This window comes from Mastigoproctus giganteus, chromosome 10 (genome assembly GCF_048544385.1).
Source record: "Mastigoproctus giganteus isolate SK-2022 chromosome 10, ASM4854438v1, whole genome shotgun sequence".
Taxonomy (NCBI): Eukaryota; Metazoa; Arthropoda; class Arachnida; order Uropygi; family Thelyphonidae; genus Mastigoproctus; species Mastigoproctus giganteus.
The window spans coordinates 1,873,179-1,886,848 of record NC_143584.1 but is presented as its reverse complement, the minus strand read 5'-3'; the positions used below and the strand labels follow the sequence as shown (position 1 = coordinate 1,886,848).

The 13,670-nt window shown below is 39.7% G+C and overlaps 1 protein-coding gene across 1 annotated transcript in view; it reads right to left on the bottom strand.

Annotated features, from left to right (window-relative positions):
- The window catches only part of csul (protein arginine N-methyltransferase 5), a 243,651-nt gene that overhangs the window by 134,807 nt on the left and 95,174 nt on the right, over window positions 1–13,670 (bottom strand). The window contains exon 8 of the mRNA XM_090384061.1: window positions 1,734–1,805. Within this exon, the coding sequence (XP_090240187.1) occupies window positions 1,734–1,805 (72 nt within the window). The remainder of the gene's footprint in view (window positions 1–1,733; window positions 1,806–13,670) is intronic.

Here is a 13,670-nt window from a genome sequence, read left to right as displayed (position 1 = left end):
TTTGGAACTTCAGAATTTTCATCTGTGCCATCATCCTCTGAATTGATTTGGTTTACCTCTGATGCCATTTCCACCAAATCCTCTTCATCAGGTTCTTTTCTACCAGTAATTCTTGAACGTCTTCAGTAGTCAAAACCTTCCCCACATATCGACTCAGCAAGTTCTACTATCACACTGATTCCGTTTTCTGCCAGTTTGACCATATTTCCTGAACAAACTGACTCTGGCCATACATCTTTCCAACATGTATTTAATGTTGACAGTTTTACTTCTTTGAGCGATAAAGCTGATTCCAATACAGTTGAGAAATGTTTCCATTCTTCCATCACTTCAATAGATTCAGAATCAATTTTTTTCCAAAATCCATTGTAACGATTTTCTGATGGAATGAGTTTTAAAGGTAGATATAATGCTTTGATCTTATGGCTGAATTAAAGGAGTTGTATTAGGTGGAATTTAAGGAGGAACATTACTTCAATATTTGGATGGCCTGGCATGTTATCCAATAGTAATAAAACTTGGAAATCTAGATTTTTTCCGCTTTAAAACAGTAAAAATGATAAGCAATTAATAACAAGGAGCACGGCACACACACGTTGCAAAAAACATGATACGCACAAGTGAGATACAGAGTAATGAGTTTCTGAAAATTTATTTGTTTTTTATATGATTGAATGTTTTGTGGAAGGAGAAACACATTTCACCATAATAATGTGAAACCCCACAGAATTCCAGCTATCAGTACTATAGCAAATGCAAGAAGATCGAGTGTACCACCCATTTATAATTAGATTGCACAAACAGAAAATTCCAATAAAACACAAAGTGTAAATTGTTTTTATTGTTTTATAGTAATGACCTCCAGAAATTTGCTTTAGAAAAATATCACGAAGGCAACAACAACAACTGGCGAGTCAACAGTAGGAATTCACAAAAAAGGAATGGAAATGTTGAAAATTACATCTAGCATAAAAAATAGCAGGGTTTTCCCAGCACAAAAGCTCAAAAATACTATTGTATTATGCGAAGTTTCCCACAATTCTCTAACCGCGTTAGAGCGAAACTGTGTTATACAAGTACCGTGTTGCGAGAGGATTGCCGCAATTTATCAATTGTGTTAGAGCGAAACTGTGTTGCAGAAGTACCGTGTTACACGGGGGTTGCTTGTACATGACTTCTCATGGATGCAAGTGTGGCAATGTTAGCACTAACTACTTTTTTGAGCAATCCTAGTATATATAATTCATTAAATGTAGTGTTTTTCACGATGTTTTCTTTAAAGTATACCCCGCCTGTTTCCATATAGCAGGGTTGTGCAAATGGGAGGTGCATTACATGTGCTGCACCAGGGCACAGGATTTAGGGTGTCACCAAAGTCTCAACATAAATAAATGAGGCCCCTTAACCCCTTTGGCATCCGGGCCCCCAAGTACCTTTGCATGGCCCTGCCATCAGACAACACACCATACAGACAACAGTCCTGCAGATTAGACTGTTGTCTGTAGGACTGCCTTCAGTATGGTGCCACACTGCTAAAAAGACAATAGAAAGTGATTATCTCTTTAGCAGTGTTTGTAAAATAAATCCATGCTTTGCCAGCTATGAACCGATATAATCTATTGTTGAATAGATGCAGTTAGGATTGTATTTTATGGTACTGTCTTGTACACAGTAAAATTATAATATCAGTATATGCTTTTATTATTCCAAAAGAATAATGGGAGACAACCCACCTGAAGAGGCACCTGGAGATAATCTTCATAACCCCGAGCAAAATGAGTCATAGGATCATCAGGACATTGTGTCTGTAAAAAAAATTTAACTTTTATGTTTAACAAAACCTATTTATAACTAAAGCTTATTATTTCTTGTTATCATTGGCAAAATGATGCAAGGAAGCAAGCTTATATAGCACCAGCAAAAAATAAAAAAATAAATAACAAAAAATACAGTCAGTCCTTGAATAGCACGATAGTTGTGTTCCTAGAAACCCTCGTGCAATATAAACAACAGGCCCTATGGGAAAAATAGGGTTAGGTGCCGACCACCCAAGATTGAACACACATTTGTAACCAAAACATTATCAAACACAATAAATAATCGTAAAAAAATACGCAAGTCTTTTATTACGACTATTACGTAATAAAATATTGCTAATGCTTTTGCTTCTATCGTAAGCAAACTTGTTTTTAGTTTGATTTTCTATCCAAACAGATGACAGCCGTTCCATCTCTTCCAATTCTTTGTGTCTTAATCTAATGGATTTTAATTACACTTTGAGTTGTTCCTGCTATGAAAGTTTTTATTTTATTTTAGAGCATCATTCACTCAATATGTACATTTGATTGTGTCAGGATTAGAGTGTGTGTGTGTGCGTGCGCGCGAGCACGCACACACACACACACACACACACACACACACACACACACACACACACAAGTTAGTCTATTTATTTGAAGTCTCTGTTCATACATGCGATCATTTTCAGATCTTACCAAGCAGGCTGCCAGCCTTGGGACCTTTTTAAAAAGATAAATGTATTTTCTTAGGAGCGGTCTCCATACCTGGACACAGAATTCCAAGTGCAATCTTACAACTGCCTTGTTCAGTGGACTTATGATCTCCTATCTCTGTAAATTTTTTATAAATCATCAATAGATACCATGGTGATGAAAGAACTATGGCCTTACCTTGACATCTGTCTGCACTGTTAGGAGAGTTTAATGCCCACCTATATCATAACCTCCAAAATTCCTCCTTCCTCTACTGTTTAACTAAACCTCACCAAATGCATAAATTATTTTGGAGTTGCCAAGCAACACCTTTTCAGGATGACTTGGATAGGATTCAAGGATGGTCAGAAAGGTTACTGCAATGTTTTAATGTAGGGAAACAAAAAAAAAAAAAAAACCTCTCATATTTGGGGAAGTGCAAGACCTTGCATTTTGCTAGACACTTTTTTTTTTTTTTTTTTTTTTTTTTGTACCGTTTTTTGTCGTTATTTGTTTTTTTTTTTTAGGAGCATTAGCAACCAAGGCCATATTGCTCCGGGATATGCGGTAGTCATTCCCTGACCTTTCCCCATCCTCCGTATTTGGTGGTGATGGGCTCGAACCCCGGTCTAATCAAGAAGCGTGTGCTATGCACTGCTGCTCCTTCCCACCTGGCTACAGAGGCATCTCTTTTTGTACTCATCAACAGCAACAGTATCCATCACCCATATAATTGGTTCACGAAGAGCACATCTCATTCAACAACTAATGGCAGATTTGGCAATTCTGAGACTTTAGGTGTAAATAGAACTGCCGACAAATTTAACAGACTACCCATGAGGGTTGATTTTCAGTTTTCTTAAGTTCATTAAGGATATTATTGATTAACATTATGTAAATAATGTTAATGAATACTCACATTCATTAACAATAACCTTTAGTCAAATAATAATTAGTTAGGTTAGTGTAATCTATCATAAACGGATAGTAAAGTCGAACTTATTGAATTTGCGATAATGGGCTGAGAAGTGACAACTTCAGTTATCACTTCTCAGCCCATTGACAAATCCAAAGTACTGCATATGGGTAGAAGTAACCCCAGAGAAACATAACTGTGTGGCACTAAACCTACGGAGGTAGAAAATGAAAAAGACCTGGGGGTATTGTGTAGTCAGATATGAAGTTTTCTGAGTGGTGCAGAGAGTTCGGTCCTTGAGGTTGTCACAGACATTCTCTCAGATATGCCAGACAAGCTGTACTTGCTACCTGGGAGTCTAAAACGCTGATGGAACTGATATTCGGGTGACACTCAAGTCAAGTGGACCCAATTTCGGCGAAATCCGGACGGTCTATGACAGCCAAATCCTCTGCTTGCACCTTCACGATGGTGGGACTGTTAGTAATGCTGGGTATAACCTCCATGCACAAGTACATGGTGGGTGACCACCCAGGTGTGAACCAACGTAAGCAGGGGTCGAGGTGTAGCGCCCACCCCACATGGAGGAACGCTGCCCCTCTATGTTACCAGGCAGTACTAGGTGGTACATGACTCTCATCAACCGGTGAAATACCATGTTTAATCTCTAGAGCTAAGGTCCGGTCAACCCTTCCCTATCTCTTCCATCATGCAGTATGATTGATGATTTTTGAGTTTATGATGAATGTCGTGGCGAGATCCAATATTCCTTACATTTCGAGGGTACAGCTCTAAAACGGTGTTCGCAGGCCGGCCGCTAGTTAGTACACCGGACCAAACCTATTGGTAACTCTCTAGGAGGCTTCCGGATCAGCTAGTGTATAATCTTGCTACCTCTACTCTGCCAGATAGTGCTGGAGGGAGTCTGAGTAGTGTGTATGCGGAGAGCATTGTCGAGGCCACGGTATGTCAAGGATCTGGGTATATTCTTACCACATGTACGCCATATCCAAAAATTTCATTACTTCATACAGCATGTCCAACCCACTTTTTCTTACAATTGAATACACCATGAATTGTCAAACTAATAGAGCAACCTTATCTGCGAAAAGATCTAAATCTCCCAAGGACTTTCTAATTCATTTCACAAATATACGCGGTCTCAATTCTAATCTCAACGATGTCCATTTCCACTTGCAGTCTTCCAAACCCCATGTACTTTTTCTGACTGAATCTCAGTTATCGGTTGATTCAACTACTGCTCATCTCAGATGTCCAAATTATTTGCTGTATGATTCCTTTTGCCTCAAAGGTGGTACTTGTGCATATGTCCGTTCTGATATTCCCTGTCAGAGACTTGGCAATTTGGAATCTCCTCTGGCTTAAAATCTCTCTACCTCATTGTGTCAAATTCATCTGTTGTCTCTACCGTTCTCCCAACTCCACTAATCACTTGGAGCTCTTTGACTTCCTCTCTTTGCAACTTGACTTTCTCCAGTTCAACTTTCGTAACAGTGAGGTAATTTTCCTTGGTGATTTTAATGTTCACAACTCCAGCTGGCTTCTGTTTTCTAGTCACACCGACCCAGCAGGTCGAGATGCTGAGGCTTTTGCAATTACTAATGACCTAGCACAGATTATTCATTTACCTACAAGAATACCGGACAATCCTAATCATGTATGATGCCAATACGCTTGATCTTTTTCACACAAACAACCCTCCTAAGTACAAGGTCGAAGTGAGAGGTCCTTTAGGCACTTCAGATCACAACTTGGTGATTGTCTCTTCTCCAATGGAACCTTTATCTCATGGCTATTCCCAACCTCGTATTGTTTGGCATTACAAGAATGCAAAATGGGATGACCTGCGAGACTTCTTTTCTTTGGTCTGATTACTGTTTCAAAACTTCTGATGTCAACGTTTGCTCAGATCGTGTCAGTGAAATTATTCTTGCAGGAATGGAATCCTTTATCCCACACTCCACTTTAAAATCTCGTCCTTTATCTAAACCTTGGTTTTCCAATAAACGTGCTAAAGCTGTCCAAGAGAAGAATTTTGCATATCGTAATTGGCTTGTTTCTAATTCTTCAGTTTCATTTTCTGCCTACACCAAAGCTCGCAACAATTGTAAAGCAGTTATTAATCAGTCCAAACTAGAGTTTGAACAGGCTAAGAGTAGAAAAATTGCTTCTTGCCCTAATGGTAGCCAAGCATTCTGGTCTCTTGCCAAAGCTATTGGCCGCAACTTTTGCCCATCTCTGCTCCCACCTGTCTAAACCAGATGGTTCTGTTGTCACTTCAGCCAAGGATAAAGCTGACCTGCTAGCATCCCACTTTTCTTCCAGCTCATGTATTAATGATCTTGGTAAAACACCTCTCACCATTCCTAACACGCTCCATTCAAGGCCTCCTGTGGTCTTCCGTCAAAAGGATATCAGAAGGATTTTGATGAATCTTGATGCTAAGAAAGCTCCAGGTCCTCCAAGATGGTATTTCTCCACTTGTTCTCAAAACCTGTGCTCCTGAGCTTACTCCTATTCTTTGCCGCCTTTTTTCACTTTCTTATTCCAAAGGTGTTTTTCCTTCTGCTTGGAAATTTGCTCATATCCAGCCAGTTCCTAAAAAGGGTGACAAATCCCTCCCATCCAATTATCGTTCCATTGCACTTACTTCTACTCTTTCTAAAGTAATGGAGAAATCAATTAACCGCCAACTCTTAAACTACCTAGAAACCTTCCGTCTGATCAACGATCGCCAGTATGGATTCCGTCAGTGTCGATCCACTGGTGATATTCTGGCTTATGTTACCCATTTATGGACTAATTCAATGGAAAGGTTCGTGAAACACAAGTAGTTGCTCTTGACATATCAAAGGCTTTTGATCGTGTTTGGCATAAAGGTCTTCTAAACAAGATTTAGAATGGTTTGCCAACTGTTTTTAGTAATTGGTTATCCAGTTTTCTCTCTGATCGCTCACTGAGGGTGATAGTAGATGGCTCTGTCTTCTAACTTCTCCACTAATGCCGGTGTCCCCCAAGGTTCAGTTCTTTCCCCCACTCATTTCCTCTTGTATATCAATGACCTTCTTCCATTGACTGGAAATCCTATCCATAGTTTTGCCGATGATAGCACATTGCATTCAACTTTCCATTTTGAGAAACCTTGTCCTGCTCAATCAGCTTCAAGTTCTCGAAAATCTGCTATCAATTCCTTAAATGCCGATCTTCAGGTAATTCTCCAGTGGGGCAAAGACAACTTAGTTGATTTCAACCCTTCTAAAACTCAGTCTTGTCTTATATCTCGCAAAAAGGATTCTTCTGCTCCTATGCTTATCTTTAGTGACACTCCGATTTCTAGGCAAAATGATATATCTCTTTTGGGGATTACCCTGACTTCTAATCTCTCTTGGCACAAGCACATTACAAATATTGCTTCATCTGCATCTAAAAAACTTGGTTTTCTCTTTCACTCTCGGCGTTACTTTTCTTCCAAACAGCTGCTCACTCTGTATAAATCGCAAATCCGCCCTGCCATGGAATATTGTTCCCACATCTGGGGTGGTGCCCCCAAAACCTCTCTCAGGCTTCTTGATTCCATTCAGAAGAGGGCAGTTAGGTTAATTAATGATTCATCTCTAACAGAGTCTCTCCACTTGCTTTCTCATAGACGCACTGTTTCTGCTGCATGCCTCTTCCACAGATACTTCCATGGGCACTGTTCTTCTGAATTGGCTTCTATAATTCCCACTCTCTCTTTCAAAACAGTCCGAACACGTGCCGCCACCAGCCATCATCCATTTACTGTCCAACTTCAAACCCACAGAATCAACTTTTCATCTTCCTCATTTATTCATTCAACTGCTGTTTTCTGGAACAACCTTCCTTCATACATATTTCCTGAAAATTACAATCTACAGAAGTTCAAGTCCAATGTCAACAAATATCTTCTTTGGTCTTCTCAACCTCCAACCCAAGCACGGTACTAATCAATAAATTTAATTTATTGATTTTATTAATTTAAAGTATCATGCCCCAAACTAGAGCAGCAAAGCAACGGGCACAAAGTGGCAGGAGTGCTGTGACTCGGGGGAGAACTGAGGGGGGGAATTTTCTCCAACGCATCACAGCCTAAAAAAATGTGCAACTTGTGAAATGTTTGCCGAACTATCTGGAACGCAACATGATATTGCCATGGGGGATGTCTTTGTGTGTGCGCGATGTAAGGAATGTAAGGAAATTAGGCGACACCTCAGTGTTGTTATGGGCCTATATCAGTTTGAAGGACAGGGGGGGATGCCCTCGAAAGATCTAAATTGAGGGGCCCATCAGGCTCTCAGCTGCCCACATCAACGCCACAGATTGCACTTGGTCATCACGCAACACAGCAGCAACCCCCAAGGCAGAATGCGCTGGTCCCTCAGGAACTAGTAGTTGTTGGTGACTCTATTGTCAGGGAAACGGGAAACATCCTTTGTAAAAAGGATAGGTGGAACAGGACCAGGGTATGTCTGCCAGGGGCAAAGGTTGATGACGTAGTAGAGCAGATATCACCTTTTAAGGGCACAAAAGGTGATATAGTTGTACACGTTGGCACTAATGATATCAAGAGTAGGAGACCGGCAGAATTACTTAACAAGTACAGGTCACTGATGAAAAAAAGTCGTGAATTAGGGTTGAATTTGAAAGTGTCTGCTATTCTGCCCAGACACGATAGGAGGGAGTATATGATGAGAGCCTTGTCGATCAATTCGGCCCTGGAAAGATTGTGCAAGGCTCAAGGGATAGAATTTTTTTTCAGCCTGGACTGTACTTGTTAACAGGAGAAACTACTTCTACAGGGATGGGATACACTTAAATAGAAAGGGTGCAAGAATATTTGCTGATGCCATCGAGGCAGTGTTGGGTGGGTCGGAAAACTGATAGCTTGGGGGGATACAAGGACTAATAGTTTAACAGTAGCCGTAGGCAGAGGTGAAGGTGATTCTTGCACAACTTCTATTAGAATAAGTAGCGACCTGGAGCGAGGGGTGTTGGTGGTTTCAGAGACGGTTGACAGTCATCGTGAAACAGGTGGGTATATGGGATGTGTTAGAGTAACTCAGAATAAGAATAGGTGAATGTATACTGCATGTATACAATGCTAGAAGTATAGTAAATAAATTTGATGAATTTGAAGTGTTGGTCAAGACATCAAAGGCGGATATTGTTGGGATATCAGAGACATGGTGTCACACTGATATAAGGAATGGCAAACTGGAATTTGGGGAGTACAATGTGTACAGAAAGGGTAGACAGGATAGGAAGGGAGGAGGTGTTATGCTGTTAATTAAGAAAAGCATAAAATCAAAAGAAGTGCATCCAGTTGATATAGATGAACAGTGCACTGTTGAGTCAGTTTGGTGTGACAAGCACTGCGAAAGCAAAAATAAGAGTAGGAGTGTGTTATAGGCCTAATGATTCGAATGAGTACAATGAACAATTGTACAGAGAAATAGAGTGGGCTAGTAAATCGGAATGTCTTATAATGGGGGATTTTAACTTCCCAGATACTGACTGGAACTTGTGGGTTGGTCACTCACACACTAGTCAGACTTTTGTGGATTTATTGGATGATTGTTTTCTGCAGCAGCATGTTCGAGAGGCAACCAGAGAAAGTAATACTCTCGATCTGGTTATCAGCAGTGATCATTTATGTATTAGGAATTTGCAGATAAAAGAACCACTAGGTGGCAGTGATCACAGTGTACTGATGTGGGATTCATTTAAAGATTTAATTACCATCAGGGGTAAAGGAAAGGGTTTTTGCTTCCGTAAAGGCGAGTACAGTGGTCTCCGACAGTTTTTAAATTCTGTACAGTGGGATCAACTGACGATGTTACCAACAGTAAATTCTAAGTGGGAAGCATTCAAGGAATTAATCGTGGATGCTACTAAAAGTTTCATACCTATTAAGAAATATTGTTCAAGGTTTAGGCCTAAATGGTTGTAAAATGAACTAATGAGACTCGTAACAGAGAAGAAAAATACATGGGATGCATATAAATTATCAAGCGACTCAGAAGCCTATGGCAGATATAAGTTAATCTGTAATCAGGTCACAAAGGAGGTTCGGCAGGCGAAGGCAGATTACGAGAAATCCTTGGCAAAAGATGCTAAGAAAAACAGCAAGGATTTCTTTACTTATAGAAACTCTAAAAGGAAGGGGATGAATCTGATTGGTCTACTTTACATCGATGGTTCGACTGTTGATGATCCTGCTCAGATAGCAAACAAACAATGAGTATTTTGCATCTACATTCACACGTGAGGAATTATTAAGGTTTGAAAATGGCAGAAGGTTATCAAATTGTAGCAGGATACTTAATGATTTTGTAATAACTGAGAGCAAAGTGGAAGAGAAATTGTTGAAGTTAAACGTAAGAAAAGCACCTGGGGTGGATGGGATCTATCCAGTTATATTAAAGGAGGCGGCAAAGCAACTAAGCAAACCCTTAGTCATAATTATGAGAGCATCCTTGGACTCAGGGGAGGTTCCCACGGACTGGAGATGTGCAAATGTATCCCCAATTCACAAAGGGGGATCGAAGGGTGGCACGAGTAATTACAGACCAGTTAGTTTAACTTCTGTTCCGGGTAAAATAATGGAGTCGCTGGTTAAAGATGCATTGCAGGATCATCTAGACAAGACTGCAGCAATAATTCAGACACAGCATGGGTTTGTTAAGGGAAAGTCTTGTCTGACAAATTTGATAGGATATTATGATGTGGTTACAAAGGAACTGGATGCAAAAAATAATTTTGATATCATATACAGTGAAACTTCTCCTAACGGACATCTCTCTACAACGGACATTTTCAAATTCCCCAACTCACCTCTATTGGTTTTAACGTGTTTGCAGCTTCTGTCTAGCGGACATTCTCTGTAACGGACGTGGACAGGCAATCTGCACTGTTTCGTTTAGATTAGCACTTAATTTGATCTCCCCATAACGGACAGCGTGCGAGCTTACGGCCCTTTTTCTTCCACGTATTGCCTCAATCGTGTGTTTATTTTCTATTTCCGATTCTCTGAAATTTATCAAGGTTTACGTCGCGGTTCTAAACCCCTTTTCAAGAATTTTAAGGCACGTGTAAAACTTCTGATGAATTCGGTGTGTGCAAGGGGGGGGGGGAATATGGTCGTCTTTTCAGTTTCAGTTTTGTTCAGTGTCGTGTGAAGTGCACAATGTCTTCTCGTAAACATTTAACTTTAAAAGATAAAGTCGAACTCATTAATGCGTATGATCGGCAAAAAAATAGTGTTCGCACTCTCGCTGCAAAATTCAAAATCGGAAAGATGCAGGTAAGCGACATCCTAAAGAAAAAAAAACGAACTGCTCAAACAATTTTGGCAACACGGAAATGATCAGGTTCAAAAATCATTCCCGAAAACTGTTGGACTTCAAATTGACAATGTTACGTATGAGTGGTTTTGTCGCAAACGTGCTAAAAAAATTCCAATTAATGGGCCTATTATTAGGGAAAAGGCTTTGGGGGTTGCGAAATCTATGGGAGTAAATGAGTTCAAAGCCTCTGTGGGATGGCTAGACAAGTTCAAAACTCGGCATAAAATTTCTTGGAAAACCGTAAGTGGTGAAGGTGGATCTGTTGATACTGGGGTTGTAACAGAGTGGACCGTCAAATTGGAAGATTTATGTCGTGATTTTGAAGCTAAGGATATTTACAACTGTGACAAAACAGGGTTGTTTTTAAAAGTTCTTCCTGAAAAAACAATGAGTCTAAAAAACGAAAAGTGCCAGGGCGGAAAAATTTCTAAGGAACGCTTGACTGTACTATTGTGTACAAATATGCTGGGAGACTTTCAACAACCTCTTGTTATAGGAAAACCACAAAATCCTCGTTGTTTCAAGGGCATATAGTTGAATCTTGAATGTTGATTGGAAGTCTAATAAAAAAGCGTGGATGACACGAGATATCATGAGCGAACGGATAAGTCACTTTAACCAAAACATGATTCGTCAAAACAGAAAAATTATTCTTTTCATGGATAATGCTGCATCTCACCCGCACATTGAATTGTCCAACATTCAAATCGTTTTTCTGCCACCAAACACATCTGCAGAGTGTCAGCCCTTGGATCAAGGGATAATAAAAAATTTTAAACTTCACTACAGAAAACGTGTTTTAAGACATCTCATTGCTGCTGTTGTTTGTTATTTGGAGCATTAGCAACTAAGGCCATATTGCTCCGGGATATGCGGTGGTAATCCCCTGACCTTTCCGCATCTTCCATATTTGGTGGTGACGGGTTCAAACCCCGGTCTGATCAAGAAGCGTGTACTACGCACTGCTGCTCCTTCCCACCTGGCTACGGAGACGCCTACACCTCATTGCAAACATGAACGATGTAACATGTGCAAGTGACCTTGCAAAGAAAATCAGCATCCTAGATGCGATTCAATGGATTTCCTCTTCAGTAAACGCAATTAGAAAACAAACTGTTGTGAACTGTTTTGTAAAGACTGGCTTCTCAAACGCAAAAATTGAAGTTGTGAACAGCAATGTGGAGCACCAAGAAGAACAAGAACTTCATCTATTGATAATGTACGATACTTCAGCTACAAGTGACCCTGGCTACAAAGATATAGACTCGAACCTCACTACAGAAGATGGTGCTATAGATATCAACGGCATTATCATCGATATTTTTCAAGAAGTTCCTCATGAGGATGAAGAAATGGAAGGTCAATGAGGATGAAGAACATATTAATGACGACCCACCGATGAAAATAGAAGCGCTCATACAAATCAATCGTTTAAAAATGTTTTCTGCCGCTGAAGAAGATACTGAAGGACTTTCGATGGTTTCTTCACTCCAAACAAATGTTGAAAACAAAATTATCAGCCGGAAGAAGGTGCAGAAGAAAATAAGTGATTACTGTATGTATTTTTCTTAAGATAAAGTCATAATATGCATAGCACAATTGTATGTATATTATTTACAAAAATGTTGTGCAAAATCTGTATATAATTTAATTTAATTTTACATTAAACGTTTAACAATTTTTCTTTATCTCTTGCGTATGTAATTGTATATTATTTACAAAAATATTGTTCAAAATCTGTTTATATTTTAATTTAATTTTACATTAAACGTTTAACGATTTTTCTTTATCTCTTGCGTATGTAATTGTATATTATTTACAAAAATATTGTTCAAAATCTGTTTATATTTTAATTTAATTTTACATTAAATGTTTAACGATTTTTCTTTCTTTTTTTTTTTTTTTTTTCTCCCTCAGACTTCTTGTTAGCGGACACTTCTCTCTAACGGACACATTTTCGTTCCCCATGGCTGTCCGTTAAAGGGAAGTTTCAATGTATTTGGATTTCAGGAAAGCTTTTGACACTGTTGCGCATGGAAGACTATTGTACAAATTGGAGCAGAATGGCATTAAGGGCAAGTTGCTACAATCGATAAAAGGATGGTTAAGTGAGAGAAGACAGAGGGTGGTAATCAATGGGTGCTGCTCTTCTTGGACTAATGTTATTAGTGGAGTCCCACAGGGTTCGGTGTTGGGTCCACTGTTGTTTTGTATATTTATCAATGATATTGATGAAGGTTGTTAATGACAGTAATGGCAGTGTGCTACTGCAACAGGATCTAGATAATTTGGGCAGATGGGCTAAGAAGTGGCAACTGAAGTTTAACCTTGACAAATGCGAAGTACTGCATATGGGTAGAAGTAACCCCAGAGAAACGTACCAACTGTGTGGTACTACACTTAAGGTGGTAGAAAATGAAAAAGACCTGGGAGTAATTGTGCAGTCAGATATTAAGTTTTCTGAGCAATGCAGACAGGCTGCCAGGGCAGGTCATGGGGTTTTGTCAATGATATATAGGAATTTTGCTAGTAGGGAAAAGGAGGTGATTATCCCCTTGTATAAGGCAATGGTCAGGCCATGCCTTGAGTACTACGTACAGGTCTGGAGGCCTCATTTTAAGAAGGATGTATTGCTTGAGCGTGTACAGAGTAGGGCAACAAGATTGGTGAGTGGAATGAAGGGATCCTCTTACCAAGAGAGACTTAAGTTCTGAAAATAGCAGTGGCTGGAGACTAGGCACCTGCGCGGTGATCTGATTAAGGGTATAAGGCCTTGAATGGGTTGAGCACGCTGAATTCTAATGGGATTGTTTCCACTTGTTCAGATTACGAACCTAAGGGGTTATAAATTCAAATTAAGAAAGGACAGATGTAGAA